General features: G+C 45.2%; 1 protein-coding gene and 1 non-coding gene across 3 annotated transcripts; one reads left to right on the top strand and one right to left on the bottom strand.

The window, feature by feature from the left end:
* Positions 1–1000: 1000 nt before the first annotated feature.
* On the bottom strand, positions 1001–21078 carry cep63 (centrosomal protein 63). Of its 2 annotated transcripts, none has more exons than XM_045697470.1 (14): positions 21007–21078; positions 19672–19758; positions 19376–19553; positions 15169–15264; positions 14340–14462; positions 13114–13227; positions 12615–12794; positions 11026–11270; positions 9562–9664; positions 8270–8467; positions 5805–5891; positions 5434–5636; positions 4872–5244; positions 1001–3850 (listed from the first exon to the last, which is right to left on the bottom strand). In XM_045697470.1, exons 2-14 carry the CDS (start codon positions 19737–19739, stop codon positions 3683–3685), a joined length of 2136 nt encoding a protein of 711 aa, XP_045553426.1. In that variant the 5' UTR covers positions 19740–19758; positions 21007–21078; the 3' UTR covers positions 1001–3682. The 2 variants fall into 2 exon arrangements, with proteins under 2 accessions (XP_045553426.1, XP_045553425.1); XM_045697469.1 differs by lacking the exon at positions 21007–21078 and adding an exon at positions 20426–20744.
* On the top strand, positions 21021–21092 carry trnap-cgg (transfer RNA proline (anticodon CGG)). The gene has a single exon. It is a non-coding gene; the product is annotated as a tRNA-Pro (tRNA).
* The last annotated feature ends 154 nt before the right edge of the window (positions 21093–21246 follow it).

The following is a 21246-nucleotide window of genomic DNA, read 5'->3' as shown; positions in this document are numbered from 1 at the left end:
ATCCTATCTTCCTTAGGTAGCTAGGTCATGGAACTACTGAAACGTTGAAGCTAAATCCTATCTTCCTTAGGTAGCTAGGTCATGGAACTACTGAAACGTTGAAGCTAAATCCTATCTTCCTTAGGTAGCTAGGTCATGGAACTACTGAAACGTTGAAGCTAAATCCTATCTTCCTTAGGTAGCTAGGTCATTGAACTACTGAAACGTTGAAGCTAAATCCTATCTTCCTTAGGTAGCTAGGTCATGGAACTACTGAAACGTTGAAGCTAAATCCTATCTTCCTTAGGTAGCTAGGTCATGGAAGTACTGAAACGTTGAAGCTAAATCCTATCTTCCTTAGGTAGCTAGGTCATGGAACTACTGAAACGTTGAAGCTAAATCCTATCTTCCTTAGGTAGCTAGGTCATGGAACTACTGAAATGTTGAAGCTAAATCCTATCTTCCTTAGGTAGCTAGGTCATGGAACTACTGAAATGTTGAAGCTAAATCCTATCTTCCTAAGGTAACTAGGTCATGGAACTACTGAAACGTTGAAGCTAAATCCTATCTTCCTAAGGTAACTAGGTCATGGAAGTACTGTGATCTGCGTCTTTATCTTTTGTATCTTAACCAGAAATTCGTAGGCAGGTCGTAAAATTAGGCTTAGCTAATTCTTCCCTTACTCCAGGCCCCTTGAAAGAATCCTCATCCGTCAAAACCCTTTGTGCGTCCAACACGGAACCCTATTCCATATATAGGGCACTACTTTTGACCCTACGGAACTAAAATAGGGAATAGGGTGCAATTTGGGACGTAGGCCCTCGCTCTCCTCTGCTTCAGCATAGAGAGTAGCTAGCAAGAGGTTTGCTCTGCCAAATTCCACTCTCCAGCTTGTTGGGCCTAACAGGTCTGTTAGGCCTGGTAACCATAGTTACTGAATACCAATATGAAAAACCTCTGGAATGAAGAAATACATATTTTCTTAACACACACACACAGAAAGGATGGAACAGAAAACACATTCCTCAAAACATTTGACATTTATTTGGTATATTAATATTTTGTCTTTATTTCATTCCCACAAACACCTGGGTACGTCCTAAATGGCACCCTATTCCCCTTATATAGTGCACTACTTTTAACCAGAGTGCTATGGGCTTTGTTTGTGTTGTGGGAATGGGTCAGGATGAGAGCCAAGGACACCCATCCCTCCGTTCTACCATGTTATCCCACTACTGAGAGATGGGGCAGGACCTTGTGGAATATATATATATATATCACACTCTCTCTCTCTCTCTCTCTCTCTCTCTCTCTCTCTCTCTCTCTCTCTCTCTCTCTCTCTCTCTCTCTCTCTCTCTCTCTCTCTCTCTCTCTCTCTCTCTCTCTCTCTCTCTCTCTCTCTCTCTCTCTCTCTCTCTCTCTCTCTCTCTCTCTCTCTCTCTCTCTCTCTCTCTCTCTCTCTCTCAGAGAGAGACGATGTACCTTGTTCTCGTCAACAAGTGAGGACAGCATCTGAGCCACTCGGAGAATGAGGTTTTGAATATTTTAAAAAATATATATTTCTATGTTTACAAACATAGTTACATTCCATCTTGAGTATATGGATGATGTCACAGGAGGCAAACTGTCATTAAAAACAATGACTGCTACAGCACTGCAAAAATACATTCCACATCCAGAAAAAAAACAGATGTTCAAACGGGTACAAAAAGGAAAGAGATTGTCAAGGAGGAATCTAAGCGCCACTAACTTGGCATAGCAATACAGTACGTTTCTAAAGTGCTTTACAGGCGCTAACTCACACGACGACACTGTAGACCACACCTAAACTATCCTGGACTAATCACACACATGAACTCTCCAACAGACTGTCAACAGTCACATTTACACTGTATCTTTCCAACAGGTCTATCTGTAGAGACACACAAAGCCAGACAACTGCCACACTAATACTCCTACAACTAGAGAAACCTGGACTCTGTTGGTGGTCAGTCACACATATCTGGTGACCGCTCCAGAGGTGAGCTGTCTGTCTGGTCAGTCACTGACCGCTCCAGAGGTGAGCTGTCTGTCTGGTCAGTCACTGACCGCTCCAGAGGTGAGCTGTCTGTCTGGTCAGTCACTGATCGCTCCAGAGGTGAGCTGTCTGTCTGGTCAGTCACTGACCGCTCCAGAGGTGAGCTGTCTGTCTGGTCAGTCACTGATCGCTCCAGAGGTGAGCTGTCTGTCTGGTCAGTCACTGACCGCTCCAGAGGTGAGCTGTCTGTCTGGTCAGTCACTGACCGCTCCAGAGGTGAGCTGTCTGTCTGGTCAGTCACTGATCGCTCCAGAGGTGAGCTGTCTGTCTGGTCAGTCACTGACCGCTCCAGAGGTGAGCTGTCTGTCTGGTCAGTCACTGACCGCTCCAGAGGTGAGCTGTCTGTCTGGTCAGTCACTGACCGCTCCAGAGGTGAGCTGTCTGTCTGGTCAGTCACTGACCGCTCCAGAGGTGAGCTGTCTGTCTGGTCAGTCACTGACCGCTCCAGAGGTGAGCTGTCTGTCTGGTCAGTCACTGACCGCTCCAGAGGTGAGCTGTCTGTCTGGTCAGTCACTGACCGCTCCAGAGGTGAGCTGTCTGTCTGGTCAGGTATTTGCAGACTGAATTTTCAAATTTAAGGTTATGGTTAGGAGGAGTCTGGACGGTCAGGAGGGTTGAGGTTAGGAGGAGTCTGGTTGGTCAGGAGGGTTAAGGTTAGGAGGTGTCTGGATGACCAGGAGGGTTAAGGTTAGGATGTGTCTGGATGGTCAGGAGGGTTAAGGTTAGGAGGTGTCTGGTTGGTCAGGAGGGTTAGGAGGTGTCTGGATGGTCAGGAGGGTTAGGAAGTGTCTGGATGACCAGGAGGGTTAAGGTTAGGAGGTGTCTGGATGGTCAGGAGGGTTAGGAGGCGTCTGGATGGTCAGGAGGGTTAGGAGGTGTCTGTTTGGTCAGGAGGGTTAGGAGGTGTCTGGATGGTCAGGAGGGTTAGGAGGTGTCTGGATGGTCAGGAGGGTTAGGAGGTGTCTGGATGGTCAGGAGGGTTAGGAGGCGTCTGGATGGTCAGGAGGGTTAGGAGGTGTCTGGATGGTCAGGAGGGTTAGGAGGCGTCTGGATGGTCAGGAGGGTTAGGAGGCGTCTGGATGGTCAGGAGGGTTAGGAGGTGTCTGGATGGTCAGGAGGGTTAGGAGGCGTCTGGATGACCAGGAGGGTTAAGGTTAGGATGTGTCTGGATGGTCAGGAGGGTTAAGGTTAGGAGGTGTCTGGTTGGTCAGGAGGGTTAGGAGGCGTCTGGATGGTCAGGAGGGTTAGGAAGTGTCTGGATGACCAGGAGGGTTAAGGTTAGGAGGTGTCTGGATGGTCAGGAGGGTTATGAGGCGTCTGGATGGTCAGGAGGGTTAAGGTTAGGAGGTGTCTGGATGGTCAGGAGGGTTAGGAGGTGTCTGGATGGTCAGGAGGGTTAGGAGGCGTCTGGATGGTCAGGAGGGTTAGGAGGTGTCTGGATGGTCAGGAGGGTTAGGAGGCGTCTGGATGGTCAGGAGGGTTAGGAGGCGTCTGGATGGTCAGGAGGGTTAAGGTTAGGAGGTGTCTGGATGGTCAGGAGGGTTAGGAGGTGTCTGGATGGTCAGGAGGGTTAGGAGGCGTCTGGATGGTCAGGAGGGTTAGGAGGCGTCTGGATGGTCAGGAGGGTTAGGAGGTGTCTGGATGGCCCAGGTATTTAGAAACGGTCCTGACGTTGTCCTGTCTCATGCCCTGGATGTGAGCGTCTAGTCTCTGGAGTAGCTCCTGGGATCGCAGGTTCTCCTCCTCCAGGTACCGGGCCGCCACCGAGCCAGCAGGGGAAGCCACACAGCGCTCCTGGAGAACAGGTGGTATTAGACACTATAGGTTGCACAATTACGGTAACTTTCCCCAAATTACCAATTTTTTTTTTTTTTTTAAATCACGGTTGGAAGATTCCAGGAATCTGGAGGGAATAAGCAGGAAATCCAGAATCCTCCAACTGGGATTTCTGGGAAAACTGGGGATTTGGAGAAAGTTAGTGGAGATTTGAAACCCTAGACACAGTATTATATTGCCGTAGTAACTGAAGACTGAAAAGGAGACTGGTCCTCAGAAAGGCCTTGTTCTGAAACAATTATATCCTGTTTTTTCACCCCAATACTCAAAATCTGCCTGTTATTATCATGATCAACTTTGACTAACATCACATTATATTTTACTCCTCACTATACCTGCATTACTCTCCTAGTCGCTTAACGTTAGTCTCCTAGTCGCTTAACGTTAGTCTCCTAGTCGCTTAATGTTAGTCTCCTAGCCGCTTAACGTTAGTCTCCTGGTCGCTTAACGTTAGTCTCCTAGTCGCTTAACGTTAGTCTCCTAGTCGCTTAACGTTAGTCTCCTAGTCGCCTAACGTTAGTCTCCTAGCCGCTTAACGTTAGTCTCCTAGCCGCTTAACGTTAGTCTCCTAGCCGCTTAACGTTAGTCTCCTAGCCGCTTAACTTTAGTCTCCTAGCCGCTTAACGTTAGTCTCCTAGTCGCTTAACGTTAGTCTCCTAGCCGCTTAACGTTAGTCTCCTAGTCGCTTAACGTTAGTCTCCTAGTCGCTTAACGTTAGTCTCCTAGCCGCTTAACGTTAGTCTCCTGGTCGCTTAACGTTAGTCTCCTAGTCGCCTAACGTTAGTCTCCTAGTCGCTTAACGTTAGTCTCCTACGGACTTTGTTGACAGCTGCTTTACTGAGGAAAAGTCTGTCTCTGGATAAGAGCGTCTGCTAAATGACTAACATGTACATGTTTCTTAACAGAGCAGCTGTATATAGTAACCACATGAGTCTGGCAGAGTGAGTGTAGCTAAATCGTCACTGACAGGTAGCCTCACCATGTTTAGTATGTCTTGACTGGCCTGCAGGTGTAGAACCTCCTCTGAATTGGACAACTGGCCCTCAGCACCAACAGGTACAGAGACAGGTAGAGGGGCAGGCCCATTAGGAACACAGAAGAGTCCTGAGGCTGTCCCCCGGGCTAGTCTGCTTTCTCTACAGGACGACGAGGAGGAGGAGGAAGAGGAGGCTGAGATGGGCCTGTGGTCCAGGGTCTGGCCGTGGTGTCTGTGAGGGGAGGAGGAGGAGAGGGCCTCTAGCTGTTGGAGGAGGCGCTGAATCTCCTCTTTGTAGTGCGAGGTGTTCTCCTGCATCCTGGCCTCCATGGCTAACATCTCCTCTCTGTGTCTCTGCTGCAGTTCCTCTTCACTCCTATAGCAGGAACAACACTGAGGTAGCAGAGATCACAAATCATATTCACCAGGCTTTGTGTGACCTGAGTGAGACTGCAGTGTGTGTGTGTGTGTGTGTGTGTGTGTGTGTGTGTGTGTGTGTGTGTGTGTGTGTGTGTGTGTGTGTGTGTGTGTGTGTATATATGTTTGTCTGTCTCCTCTAGCCTACCCGTCCTGTGCTTGTCGTGGACCGGCCCTGGACTGGTTGTGTAGCAGGGATCTGTCTAGCTTGTCCTGCCAGGTCTGTGTAGAGGCCTCCAGGCGAGCTCTCACCTCCGCTAGCTCCTGTCTCATCTGCCTGTTCTCCTGCTCCAAGCTACTCAGAGATGATACATAGCTCTCTCTCAGAGAGGCCAGGCAGGGATCCCCTTTCTGTAGGGGGGGGGGGGAGAGAGAGGAGACAGAGGGAGAGAAAGATGGAGGGGTGAAGGAAAGAGAGAGATTGAAAAAGAGAGAGTCAATGAAAGATACATTAGGACAAAGAGAAAATATACTGTAGATTTGGACAACATTCCAAAGAGGTATAAAATCAGTCCAGACCATAGTAGGCCTCGACTCCACTCTCTCCAACAGTTCATTGAGATGTTGGTTCTCAATCTTCAGAGTTTCCAGCTGCACCTGAGTCACCTGGATGGAACAGAGTAACAGAGCCACTGGCATAAGTAGGGCTTGGCGATATGGCCAAAATATCATGTCACAGTATTTCTTTCACATTTTTTTGGATGGTATTTGATGTTTTTTTTATTAATAACATTTCTAAATGTGGTTTATGAGTAGTGCATTACCTCAGGGTGTCAACACATATATTCTAAGTGATTTCAATGGGTCTTTCTCCAATTCAGATTGTTTTCTACTGCATTTAAATGTTTTAAATTTTTGTCATTTAGCAGATGCTCTTATCCAGAGCGACTTACAGTAGTGAATGCATACATTTCATATATATATATATATATATATATATATTTTTTTGTACTGGCCCCCCGTGGGAATCGAACCCACAACCCTGGCGTTGCACACACCATGCTCTACCAACTGAGCCACCGGGAAGTGTGTTCAATTCAACTTCAACCTAAAATCACTTCCATCCATTTCCTGCACTGATTTGAGATCGTTTCCACACTGCCGGGTGCCTGCACGATATGGGCGCTGCGGTATTATAGCTAGCTACGTTTTTGTGCTGGCTCAGTACATTTATTAGAGATTACCATTAGATTAGCATTAGCGGCTAACATGATTTAGCTAAAACTTGCTATAAGAAAAGACAAACTAGCTGTTTGCAGATGTAATAAAGACAAAGCTAATAGTGTAATTATATAACGCTTGTGGATTGTTGCATGTGATGCATTGACCATGAAGACTGAACGCAAGTGTCTTCTCTCGGTCGAGCAACAACAACGTGAGCTCCTTGAGTGACAGGCGGCGGGGCTAGGTCTGTGTGGAAAGCGGAATGGAGAGAAAGAGAGATTTCAAAAAAAGCTTTTGACTTAATTTGACATGAGGGTCTGCTATACAAATTGATGGAAAGCGGTGTTGGGGGGGAAACATGACATTATAAAATCCATGTACACAAACAACAAGTGAGCGGTTCAAATTGGCCAAAAAAAAACACACATTTCTTCCCACAGGGCCGTGGGATGAGACAGGGACGCAGCTTAAGCCCTACCCTCTTCAACATATAAAATCAACGAATTGACAAGGGCACTAGAACATTCTGCAGCACCCGGCCTCACCCTACTAGAATCTGAAGTCAAATGTTTACTGTTTGCTGATGATCTGGTGCTTCTGTCCCCAACCAAGGAGGGCCTATAGCATCACCTAGATCTTGGTGTTCCAAAATGGTGTTCCAAAAAAGGTCCAGTCGCCAGGACCACAAATACAAATTATATCTAGACACCGTTACCCTAGAGCACACAAAAAAACTATACCTACCTCGGCCTAAACATCAGCGCCACAGGTAACTTCCACAAAGCCGTGAACGATGTGAGAGACAAGACGAGAAGGAGCTTCTACGCCATCAAAAGGAACATAAAATGTGTCATCCCAAAAAGGATCTGGCTAAAAATACTTCAGTTATAGAACCCATTGCCCTTTATGGTTGTGAGGTCTGGGGTTCGCGCACCAACCAAGAATTCACAAAATGGGACAAACACCAAATTGAGACTCTGCATGCAGAACTCTACAAAAGCATCTGTGTACAATTTGGCCCTCAACAGATAGTGCACAGTGGCAGAATAGCTGACCACTGTGACTAAATGAAAATTAAGGAAAGCTTTGACTATGTACAGACTCAGTGAGCATGGTTTTGCTATTGAGAGAGGCCGTCGTAGGCAGACCTGGCTCTCAAGAGAAGACAGGCTATGTGCAACACTGCCCACAAAATGAGTTGGAAACTGAGGTGCACTTCCTACCCAAGAAGACTTGAGTCTGTAATCGCTGCAAAAGGTGCTTCAACAAAGTACTGAGATAAAGAGTCTGAATACTATTTCAGTTTATGATTTTTTTACATTTTTAAATATGCTAACATTTCTAAAAACCTGTTTTTGCTTTGCCATTATGGGGTATTGTGATGTCATTATGGGGTATTGTGATGTCATTATGGGGTATTGTGATGTCATTATGGGGTATTGTGATGTCATTATGGGGTATTGTGATGTCATTATGGGGTATTGTGTGTAGATTGATGAGGATTTTTTTTAATAAGGCTGTAACATAACAAAATGTGGAAAAAGTCAAGGGGACTGAATACCTTCCGAATGCACTGTATACTGTATATATGTACAGTAGCTCCATCATTTTCTCAGATGCTATCACTTCTGCCACCTTATGGACTTAGTTAAGAGTGTAACCAGAGATCACTAGTCCACAATAGCTTGCAATTTACAGGCTAATGATTTCTACAGACAGCCCCCCTTGGTAGACCGTTTAAGAGGAATGTTACTATTTTGTAATTGTATGTAATCTTTCCTTTAAGACTCCTTACGCCTTCCTGGTGTGGTGGACCTCACCTTGAGCTCAGCTGCCCGACGCTCTGCCCTCTCCACCTCGCCACTTAGCTGGCGCTCCACGCTGGAGGCGGAGCCACTGAGGGTGGCGATGGTGATGTCACGCTGGTGCAGTTCATTGGTCATCTGGGACACCTCCTTCCTCATGCCCTCCACCTCCCAGCAGCGGGTCTGCTCCGCCCTCGCCAGCTCCTCACGCAGCTATAATAGAATGGAATGTAAAATAGGGCTGTCCTGTCATTATGTACTCATTAAAACATCCTGGGTATTTCCCATCTATTGGCCAACCACTGAAAACCACCACCGCGGAGAAGAAATGTATGCATTCACTACTGTAAGTCGCTCTGGATAAGAGCATCTGCTAAATGATGTAAATGTAAAAATGTAAATGCATGCTACAACTGGACGAATCAAGACTTAAGATCATGTTATTGAAAGCCTCGACAGAGGCTAAGTACAGGTAAATATTTTTTTAATGCTCCTTTGTGGTGGAGCTTCAGCACAGAACAGGGTTGAGTTTGTTTTGGTGGAGCTTCAGCACCGAACAGGGTTGAGTTTGTTTTGGTGGAGCTTCAGCACCGAACAATGCTCTTTGTAGTGTGCGATGTACAACGACAAGTGTTGAGAACAGTGATCAGCCATTGAGAACAGTGATCAGCCATTGAGAACAGTGATCAGCCATTGAGATGGTGATCAGCCATTGAGATGATGACATTGAATCACGTCACCCAGAAGGTGTAGACTCTGGAGAAGGAGTCAGGACTACTACTGGTATGTGTTTGTACAAAAAAATGTATTGGACTTGATATTTACACTCTATATGGCAAGAGTGAATGTCTGCCTGAAAACATTTATGAGGCTGCTTTTTGCTACAGCTCGTGTTGTAGCTACGTTAACAATGTAATCACATCATTGTTTCAGAGAGAGACAGCGTGTTGGCATGGAGAATCCTCACGACCAAGTGAGGTGTGACCTTCCGTCTCTGCCAAATCATTTAGCATACACACCCACTACGTTGGCAAGACAACAAAAAAAAACGTCAGGAAAGACCTTGTTTCATGTGAGAGGCTAAGCAACGTTAGGACTTTAAAAGTCATGTAGCGTACGCTCGGCATTACCCGTTTCACCTCAGAGCCTCCTCTGACCCCACTGTGGGATCCTGGTCCATGTCACTTACCTGTTTCACCTCAGAGCCTCCTCTGACCCCACTGTGGGACCCTGGTCCATGTCACTTACCTGTTTCACCTCAGAGCCTCCTCTGACCCCACTGTGGGACCCTGGTCCATGTCACTTACCCGTTTCACCTCAGTTACAGAGCGACTCCTCTCTTCCTTGATATGCTTTAGCTCCGTTTCTCTCTTGACCAACTCTCCTCTCTGTCTGCTCATAGTCTCCAGTCTGAGGAGAGAAGACACGTTTCACTATGGGCACTATCGTTTTGTAAAAACGTCAAATTGTGATGCATATAAACTGATACCAGGTTGCAGTATGATGACAAGCAGATGGATGCAGAATTTACTACATGATAAACAGAGGACCAACAATTCAACAAAGTTTAGTTGGAATATTTTTCACAATTCATTGTAAACTTTTCACCTTAACAAAACTAATTCAACACAACTGTAAAATGAAAGATAACTTGTTGTTGTTAAATTGAATCAATTCACATGTGGTACTCCAAGACTTTATTCAGACGATTTAAAAATGAAGTGGGAAACAGTGTGACATGGGGCAGTCAGCCAGTCAGCCAATCAGACAGTCAGCCAGTCAGTCAGCCAATCAGACAGTCAGCCAGTCAGTCAACCAATCAGACAGTTAGCCAGTCAGCCAATCAGACAGTCAGCTCAGCCAATCAGACAGTTAGCCAGTCAGCCAATCAGACAGTCAGCCAATCAGTCAGTCAGCCAATCAGACAGTCAGCCAATCAGACAGTCAGCCAATCAGACAGTCAGCCAACCAGACAGTCAGCCAACCAGTCAGTCAGCCAACCAGTCAGCCAGTTAGCCAGTCAGCCAATCAGACAGTCAGCCAATCAGACAGTCAGCCAATCAGACAGTCAGCCAACCAGACAGTCAGTCAGCCAATCAGACAGTCAGCCAACCAGTCAGTCAGTCAGCCAATCAGACAGTCAGCCAACCAGTCAGTCAGTCAGTCAGCCAATCAGACAGTCAGTCAGCCAACCAGTCAGTCAGCCAATCAGACAGTCAGCCAGCCAACCAGTCAGTCAGTCAGCCAATCAGACAGTCAGTCAGTCAGCCAACCAGTCAGTCAGTCAGTCAGCCAATCAGACAGTCAGCCAGCCAACCAGACAGTCAGTCAGCCAATCAGACAGTCAGCCAACCAGTCAGTCAGTCAGTCAGTCAGCCAATCAGACAGTCAGTCAGCCAACCAGTCAGTCAGCCAATCAGACAGTCAGCCAGCCAACCAGTCAGTCAGTCAGCCAATCAGACAGTCAGTCAGTCAGTCAGCCAACCAGTCAGTCAGTCAGTCAGCCAATCAGCCAGTCGGTCGGTCAGTCATTTAGACAGTCAACCATTCAGCCATTTAGTCAAACAGTTAGCCAGACAGCCAATCAGACAGTCAGTCAGTCAGCCAATCAGACAGTCAGCCAGTCCCAGTCGGTCAGTCATTTAGACAGTCCGTTAGCCAGTCAACCATTCAGCCATTTAGTCAAACAGTTAACCAGACAGCCAGTCAGCCAACCAGTCAGCCAGTCAGTCAACCAGACAGTCAGTCAACCAACCAGTCAGTCAGATCACCTGTCTCTGAGTCTGGCCAGTTCAGTCTTCAGGTGGACCTCACAGGCCTGGGCAGAGTGTAGCTTGGTAGTAGTCATCTCTAAGTCCTGTCTGAGGAGCTGTAGTCCTGAGCCACCTCTCCCCTGAGCTCCTAGACACTCCTCTAGAGACTGGATGACTTCTTCTTTAGCCTGAAGGGCCCTGGTCAGCTTGGACAGGTCATTACAGAACTGCTGCTTCTGCCCCTCCTTCTCCTCTGTCAGCACCTGCAGGGGGAGCAGAGTGAACTCACGGTCTATGAATCAGTCTATAACACCAAACCCACTGTCTATAAGCCAGTCTATTAATTAGTCTATAAACGACAAACCCACAGTCTATGAATCAGTTTATAAGCCAGTCTATGAATTAGTCTATAACACTAAACCCACTGTCTATAAGCCGGTCTATAAGCAGGTCTATGAATCAGTCTATAAGCCAGTCTATGAATTAGTCTATAACACCAAACCCACTGTCTATAAGCCAGTCTATTAATTAGTCTATAAACGACAAACCCACAGTCTATAAGCCAGTCTATGATTTAGTCTATAAACGACAAACCCACAGTCTATAAGCCAGTCTATGATTTAGTCTACAACACCAAACCCACTGTCTATAAGCCAGTCTATGAATCAGTCTACAACACCAAACCCACTGTCTATAAGCCAGTCTATGAATCAGTCTACAACACCAAACCCACAGTCTATAAGCCAGTCTATGAGCAGGTCTATGAATCAGTCTATAAGCCAGTCTATGAATTCGTCTATAACACCAAACCCACAGTCTATGAATCAGTCTATAAGCAGGTCTATGAATCAGTCTATAAGCCATGGTCTAATACCATGTTTTTTTCATTCACACCAATCTGCAGTGTCTTTGGTTTACAACAACTGCATTTCACACCACTGTCTCACCTCGTGGTCTATTCCTGACTGTAACATCAACTCTGCCAATCACAGAGACCTGCACCTGGCTGGGACTGACTGTCTATTCCAAGAAAACGGTCCGTCTCCCAACAGGCACCGGGTTCTCCCTCTCTCCCTCCCTCACTCTCCTCCCTCCCTCCCTCCCTCCCTCTAGGTTCCTACATGCTGTCCCCTCCTGGGCTCTCTCCTCCCTCCCTCCCTCTCTCTCTCCCTCCCTCCCTCTAGGTTCCTACATGCTGTCCCCTCCTGGGCTCCCTCCCTCCCTCCCTCTCAGGTTCCTACATGCGGTCCCCTCCTGGGCTCTCTCCTCTCTCCCTCCCTCCCTCAGGTTCCTACATGCTGTCCCCTCCCTCCCTCCCTCCCTCTAGGTTCCTACATGCTGTCCCCTCCTGGGCTCTCTCCTCCCTCCCTCCCTCCCTCCCTCCCTCTAGGTTCCTACATGCTGTCCCCTCCTGGGCTCTCCCTCCCTCCCTCCCTCCCTCCCTCCCTCCCTCCCTCCCTCCCTCTAGGTTCCTACATGCTGTCCCCTCCTGGGCTCTCTCCTCCCTCCATCTCCTTCCCTCCTTCCCTCCCTCCCTCCCTCCGGTTCCTACATGCTGTCCCCTCCTGGGCTCCCTCCCTCCCTCCCTCCCTCCTCCAGGTTCCTACATGCTGTCCCCTCCTGGGCTCTCCCCTCAGCTGCTCCTGGAGGTGTCTGAGTCGTTCCAGCTCCAGTTCCTGAGAGTGCAGTGTATCCTGGGCCCTCTCCAACTGACCCCTCAGCCTCTGCAGATCTGCCTGCCCGGCACGCCCTACTCCTGCGTCCTGTAGCCACGCTGCTCCCTGGGACTGGAGGAGGAGGAGGAGGTACAGCAGAGTTATCACATGACTGTGGAGCTCATTTCAGGATATTTTGAAAGTGGGAGGAAGGTAATTTTCCTATAAAGTCTTAAGGCTCCTTAATTCTAATGTCAACAGTAGTCTTCAATATTCATTTATGTAGAATAAAAGTCAAAATGTCTCGATGAGACAGGTGATGATAGAAGATTAGAGGGGAATCAGCATCAAGGTCACGATCCTGTAAATTGTGATGTAAAACTATCTGTCCATATTTGTACAACACAACATATAGTAAATGCGTAGTAAAGTCCCTGGTTGCTATAGTAACCTTCATATTAGTGAACTGCTCTGCCAGACTCTTCCTCTGGATCTCCAGCGAAGACACCTGCTTCTGGTACTGCGTCCTCTGGTTCTCCCACTCTGCTGACCGCTGACGGAACTCCTGATGAACACAACACGGAGGTCAGGGGTCAACACAACACAGAGGTCAGGGGTCAACACAACACAGAGGTCAGGGGTCAATACAACACAGAGGTCAGGGGTCAATACAACACAACACGGAGGTCAGGGGTCAATACAAGACGGAGGTCAGGGGTGAATAACACAACACAGAGGTCAGGGGTCAACACAACACGGAGGTCAGGGGTCAACAACACAACACAGAGGTCAGGGGTGAATAACACAACACAGAGGTCAGGGGTGAATAACACAACACAGAGGTCAGGGGTGAATAACACAACACGGAGGTCAGGGGTCAACAACACAACACGGAGGTCAGGGGTGAACACAATACGGAGGTCAGGGGTCAACACAACACAGAGGTCAGGGGTGAACAACACAACACTCCCGAGTGGCGCAGCGGTCTAAGGCACTGCATCTCAGTGCTAGAGGCGTCACTACAGACCCTGGTTAGTTTCCAGGCCGTGTCACATCCGGCCCATAAAGCGGCGCACAATTGGCTCAGCGTCACCCGGGGTAGGGTTTGGCCGGGGTAGGCCGTCTTTCTAAATAAGAATTTGTTCTTAACTGACTTGCCTAGTTAAATAAAGAACACATAAAACATTTAAAAAACACAAAGGTCAGGGGTCAACACAACACAGAGGTCAGGGATGAACACACAGCTAGGGACCAGCAGAGGGCGCCAAAAGGCACATCCGGAGCAATACATTTACATGTACATTTTAGTCATTTAGCAGACGCTCTTATCCAGAGCAACTTACAGTAGTGAATACATACATTTCATTTTCATGTCATGCATTTTTTTGTACTGGCCACCCGTGGGAATCGAACCCACAACCCTGGCGTTGCACACACCATGCTCTACCAACTGAGCCACAGGGAAGCTGTGATGTATCAAGCACCTCAAAATAGTGCTGATCTGGGATCAGGTCCTTCTTGTCCAATATAATGTTATTCATTAGGATCTAAAAAAAAGGTCAAACTGATGAGCACTCCTACTCTGACAAAATGTCTACATACTGTACGTCGCCAGGAGGTGTCCGGGAGCACGGTGAACACTGGTCCATAACTTCTGAGAGAAGAACCACACCGTACCTCTATCTTTTCATTGAGGCGGGTCACCTCTGTCCGGTCCTCCTGTCGGCTCTTGGCTCCTTCACGAGACTCCTTCAGCTGTTTACTCTGAAGCTTCTGGTAGCTGTGCTTCAACTTAGACAACTGGAGGGAGGGAGGGAGAGAGGGAGAGAGAGAGAGAGAGAGAGAGAGAGAGAGAGAGAGAGAGGGAGGGAGGGAGGAGAGGGAGGGAGGGAGAGAGGGAGGGAGAGAGAGGGAGAGAGAGAGAGAGAGGGAGAGAGGGAGGGAGGGAGGGAGGGAGGGGGAGGGAGGGAGGGAGGGAGGGAGGGAGGGAGGGAGAGAGAGAGGGAGGGAGGGAGGGAGAGGGAGAGAGAGGGAGGGAGGGAGAGAGAGAGAGAGAGGGAGAGAGAGAGGGAGGGGACATGGGAATGCTGTGGCTTGATTCATGCAGCTCTCTGTACACATTAGACTAGACTGTGTTTCCCCCTTACTATGTAAGCACCTTGAGCATACAGAAAATGGCTATTATTGATGCTCTAATCTAGTGTAAAGACAGACGGACAGATACATTGAGGGGGAAAAGTATTTGATCCCCTGCTGATTTTGTACGTTTGTCCACTGACAAAGAAATGATCAGTCTATAATTTTAATGGTAGGTTTATTTGAACAGTGAGAGACAGAATAACAACAAAACAATCCAGAAAAACGCATGTCAAAAATGTTATAAAATGATTTGCGTTTTAATGAGGGAAATATAGACAGACAGACAGACAGACTGACAGATAGGTAGACAGACTGACGGACAGACCGACACCGTCTTTGTGTTGCACTAAAGCGCTCACTAACGTACCTCATCTTTGACACGCTGCAGTTGTTCCTCATATTTAATGACCAGCTCTTGCTTCCCTGTCTGGACCTCATTTAGCTGCTTGCGGAGCAACCCCACCTGTAGGAAGATAAACAGGCAATAAGAGTCAAGAGAACCCGGTAGGCAGGCTGCATTCATAGCTACAAAACACACTTCAGGGAACAAACACTGTCATGCAGAAATGCATGTTAAATTAAAACAAACTTTTTTTTGGAGTCATAGAATTGTTCCATTGTTGTGTCTGATGTATTGGACCCATCTCTAGTGTAAGTTCTCACCGATAACATAATAGCCTTTGCAGTTCATTCCATTAGCGTGCTCCTTTTTGGAAGATTAGCATTCAAGCTCAGTATTAGGCCCCGCATTTTTAGTTGATGGAGACTGATGGAAAGCTGAATGATAACATTACATGCAACAGAAATGCTTGCTTCACACATAGGGTTGCAAAAAATCTGGTAATTTTCCTCAAATTTGCAGGTTTTCCAGAAATCCTGGCTGAAGGATTCCAATGTATTTAAAAAAAAAAAAAAAAAGTTTTTGCTTATTCCTTCCTGATTCCAATAATCTTCTAACCGGGATTTCTAGAAAACTGGAGAATTTGGGGAAAGTTATTAAGAAAGTTTTGCAATCCTACTTCCACATAGCTTCTCAGACTAGTTCACCTGCATCAGCTCTTTCTCCACTACCACTTTCAACATCCGACAGCCAGTGTTCTGCAGGTCTAACAGTGAAACTATAGCCACTGTCACTTTGTACATCTTCCACAGGGTATAAAAGACAAGGAGTGAGACATCAGGAGTTAAAACAGAGATTATATATATATATATATATATATATATATATATATATATATATATATATATATATATATATATATATATATATCTGCCTTCAGGAAGTATTCACACCCCTTGACTTTTTTTCCCCCCACATTTTGTTGTGTTACATCCTGAATTTAAAATACATTAAATTGAGATGTTGTAACTGATCTACACACAATACCCAATAACGTCAAACTGGAATTATGTTTTTTTATATATATTTTTTTACAAAATAATAAAAAAAATGCAACGCTGAAATGTCTTGAGTGAATAAGTATTCAACCCCTTTTGTTATGTCAAGCCTAAATAAGTTCAGGAGTAAAAATGTGCTTAACAAGTCACATAATAAGTTGTATGGACAATAATAGTCTTTGCCTAGTTATTATTAAACCCAGGGTCTTACAAACCTCGGGAATTGGTCAAAGCTTAACTCTATTGTTAGTTATTATCATTGGGATTGAAAATTCTCGTGACAGCTTGGTCCTTCGAAGCCGGATCTCAATATCTTTTTCTGTTGTTCCATGGAGACACTGAAACCGTGCACGGGCGGATGAAATATCTGTAGATTAAAGACCTGGCCCCTTGCTGAGGGTTCTTTACAGGCCGACGGCGAACTGGTATACGACAGAAACGGTGACGAGATCCAACCAACATTGAAACCTCAGCTGCAAAAAAATACAGTCAGTGCTTTATATTCACGGATATAGGGGATAATATCTGTATGATTGCATTAAATGAGGTAAATGATTTTAATGTACTCTGGGTGTTAGACGCTAAAATATCCGAAGGAGTTTATATCTGGTGACCTGTCTTTAGAATTTTGTGTGGAGAAAAATGTTTTAAAGGGAACCGAGTATTCTATGCAAATGGGAGATGGGAATTAGTTGTAAATTCAACAATGAAGAAGGGTCCGTAATGACCCTAGACATCTGTGGCCACTGCCAATTTAAACTAGCTAACGGTGAGACCTAAAACGTATACTAGGATCAAAAGACGTAGGCAGAAAAAGGTAAAATTGGAAGGTGAAATATAATAATAGAATTATGAGTGAAAGGAGGTCAGAGACATGATTGTATTGATATAGATCGCCGGGTCTAAATACGCCTAGAAAGGGATGGTCAGATCTTCCGGAGGAGCACATCTAGATCTGATTATCCAATGAAGGAGGGAAGCCTAATATAGCGGGGTGAGATATGAGATATTAATGAGTCCAAAAAAAATAATCACAAGGAACAATGGAAAAATGGCCTGCTAACTAAGACCTTACACACCCTGGGTAATAGCTTACAGTTGTATACGTGTGAGACCTAATGTCCAATCGAAAGACACCTCTATAGATAAAGTTTCAAGAAAGGAAAAGCATCTATTGTGAGAAGAGATACACAAAGAAGTAATTGAATCAGAGTTTAAAAAGCACACACATAGAAAGTTTTGAACGAGGATAAGAAGATAATTATTAGCGTGTGAGATAGATATATTGAACAGTCAAAAAGTCATAAGGAACAACAAAAAATAAGTAGAACTTGTGGTTTTATACATGTGAGACCTAAATAATATATCAGGATTCATACAAATAATTATTCTAAAAACACAATCTTATGGAACAATCCTTGAATAACTTTTCAGAATTCACATGGAAAATTAAAGGCATAGAAACCGTAAATTACTTTGTAATAGGAAAGAAATATATTTCCATTACAGAATTAAAAATACATTTTGGACTGACCAATGTAGATATTTTCAAATATATTTTTTATTTAACTAGGCAAGTCAGTAAAGAACAAATTCTTATTTACAATGACGGCCTACCCCGGCCAAACCCGGACGACGCTGGGCCAGTTGTGCGACGCCCTATGGGACTCCCAATCACGGCCGGTTGTGATACAGCCTGGAATCAAACCAGGGTCTGTAGTGATGCCTCTAGCACTGAGATGCAGTGCCTTAGACCGCTGCGCCACTCGGGAGATCCAAAATGCATGCAACTTAAACGCTTCATATCACAAGATGTATATTTAAAATATTTTAGACATCAGAGCAACCTTGAGGGAATCCTATTTTATTCAGAAAATGATGTTCATATTATAAGGAAGATAAAAAAAACCCTGCAAAGAGCTTATCCAACTGACAACCTCTTAAAAAGATATATTAACTATTGGAACCAAGATTGATATTGAGGGAAGATGGAGGGAATGATGGAACATAACTAATGAAATTACAGTTATCAAAAATGGACGCTTAATCCAATATAAACTAATGTACAGAATGTTTACAAAACATTAGGAACACCTGCATTTTCCTTTGATATAGACTGACCAGGTGAATCCAGGTGAAAGATATGATCCCTTATTGATGTCACTTGTTAAATCCACTTCAATCAGTGTCGATGAAGGGGAGGAGACAGCTTAAAGAAGGATTTTTAAGCCTTGAGACAATTGAGACATGGATTGTGTATGTGTGCCATTCAGAGGGTGAATGGGAAAGATAAAAAATGTAAGTGCCTTTGAACGGGGTATGGTAGTAGGTACCAGGGGGCAACGGTTTGTGTCAAGAACTGCAACATTGCTGGGTTTTTCATGCTCAACAGTTTCCCGTGTGTATCAAGAATGGGCCACCACCCAAAGGACATCCAGCCAACTTGACACAACTGTGGGGAAGCATTGGAGTCAACATGGGCCAGCATTCCTGTGGAACGCTTTCGATATCTTGTAAAGTCCACGACCCAACGAATTGAGGCTGTTTTGAGGGCAAAAGGGGGGGTGCAATTCAATATTAGGAAGGTGTTCCTAATGTTTAGTAAACTCAGTGTATTATACAAGAGATAAAATTCACAAATTCAACAGCATAATGGCAGAGTCATGTCTTAAGTGTAAAACTAACAATGACTCAATAGTCCTTCTGGGAATGCTATAATGTCTAAAAGTTACTGGCGGATTTAGAAAATCGGCTGTCAGAAGTATTACAATGTAAATTCACTTTGAATCCGTCTGTTTGCATATTTATCAAGACATGGCCTATGAGGGTGCAGTGAGATACCGGATGGGTTGGGCAATACTTTTCTTGCCAATCCTCTTGAAAAAAGGTATACTTAAAACTGGAAATGAACCAATCCTCCATTGTTAACTAAATGGAAAGGTCAAATGCTTTATTATCTTACAATTGAAAGTGCGTGGGCGACAGAGAGAAACAAGATGGTGCAGTTTGTGGCAATGTGGCGAAGAGTGATGCGGCGCTGGAGATGGGGGTGTGAGCAGGGGGAGTCTGGGGATGGGTGATGCCTTTGTATAATGTTGTTTGTATGTGTTTTATATTGTTTGAAAATAAATACAATCGTACAATAACAACAACAATATATCTATGCACAACTGTACCTCTGAGTTCCTTTGGTCTATGAGGTTTCTGGCTGAGAGGAGCTCCTCTTCTCCGCTGTGCAGACGCAGCTCCATGGCATGGATCTCTGCCTCCCACTCCGTCCTCTTATGGTTCACCATGATGTCTATCTGTCTCATCAGCTCCTGCAGCTCGGGCTCACAGGACGTCAGGACAGAGCTGGAAGGGTGGAGCAGGACAACATTTATTTTCTGAAATGCTGAGGTCTTTTAAAAAAAAAAAAAAAGATATATATATCTTCAATGCATAGAACTAAAGGTAGCTACTCTGCTCTCACCTCACGTCATGGTCTTGCAGAGATCCTAAAAAGGCATCCATCTCGAGTAATTGGCTTCTAATCGGCATCCACTTAGCTACATGGTCTCTGTAAATAAAACAATGAATGTATGACTCATGATTAGGACTGGGAAGCTACTTTGAAATTCACTAACATGAGCGAAAGTTAGATAGCTAACAGTTAGCTAGTAAGCAGTCCATCATCGGTACTGTCTGCAGAGTGTTTTGATCATGCAACAAGTTAGCTAACAGTTAGTTAGTAAGCAGTCCATCATCGGTACTGTCTGCAGAGTGTTTTGATCATGCAACAAGTTAGCTAACAGTTAGCTAGTAAGTAGTCCATCATCGGTACTGTCTGCAGAGTGTTTTGATCATGCAACAAGTTAGCTAACAGTTAGTTAGTAAGCAGTCCATCATCGGTACTGTCTGCAGAGTGTTTTGATCATGCCAGATTGTATCTACATTTATTGACTGTCAGCTAGCTAGCTTGCCAGACAATGCAGTTTTCTTTTGTACTAGTTAACGTTAGCTAGTTAAGTAATCAAGGACAGGATAACATTACATTCGCTTGTTAGCTACTAACGAGCTAGCAACTTGATTAGCTGGCTATAACGGTTGATGACAAAGCTAGTAGAGACATTTAACTATCTATGAATTTAACGTGTGTGCGTAGTCAAACATCCATGTGAATAGGATATTAGATGAATTTGCTGAAACGTACACGTGAACAATGAGATAATCAACTTTATACTCACGGGAATAGCAAGGCCTCGTAACGTTAACAGCTAGTTAGCTAACAACTGTTGTGTTTACAGTTCGTTTCCCCCGCAGGGCATTCTGGGATATAACAACTTTTTCTTCTCTAGCCGAAATAGCTAACATTTGTCCACCAAATAAAAGTCCCCCCTTTACCAATAATTACGTTAGCTACCTACAGTAACTAGCTACGGATACGTTACGGTTAGCTTTGGATACGTTACGGTTAGCTTTTACATGCCAGCATAGCTACAACTCACAACTTGGCTAGCTAGCTAGCTAGCTGTAGCTATGCTGGCATGTAAAAGCTAAGCGTAACGTATCCAAAGCTAACCGTAACGTATCCGTAGCTAGCTAACTTGCCTACCAGAGATAGCAACGTTAGCTAAGTTAGTTAGCTAGCCAGCAAAGGAAGGCGCAAACGTTGCGGTATAACACATTAGTCCGTCCTCAAACAAGCAATGAAACATGTAATTTGCTAAATTACCCGGCGTATTAGAAAAACGCTTTATATACTCGGAATTGTGAATTTAGAAGAATGGTTTGTTGTGTTGTAGTAATTTATAACGTAAAATGTCACCTGCCAGTGCACGTGGCTCGTTGGTCTAGGGGTATGATTCTCGCTTCGGGTGCGAGAGGTCCCGGGTTCAAATCCCGGACGAGCCCTGCTTTTTTTTTACTTTGATGTTTGTTAAATCCAAATGACGTTAACTATGCGTTAGCCGTGACATCGGCGGATGTTCTTTAATAGTGCCATCTGTGGTATCCAATCCGTGCCATATGTGGTATCCAATCGGTCTTAAAAAATGACGGTATAGCT

Source organism: Salmo salar, chromosome ssa16 (genome assembly GCF_905237065.1).
Source record: "Salmo salar chromosome ssa16, Ssal_v3.1, whole genome shotgun sequence".
Lineage (NCBI taxonomy): Eukaryota > Metazoa > Chordata > Actinopteri > Salmoniformes > Salmonidae > Salmo > Salmo salar.
This window is presented reverse-complemented; position numbering and strand designations above follow the sequence as displayed.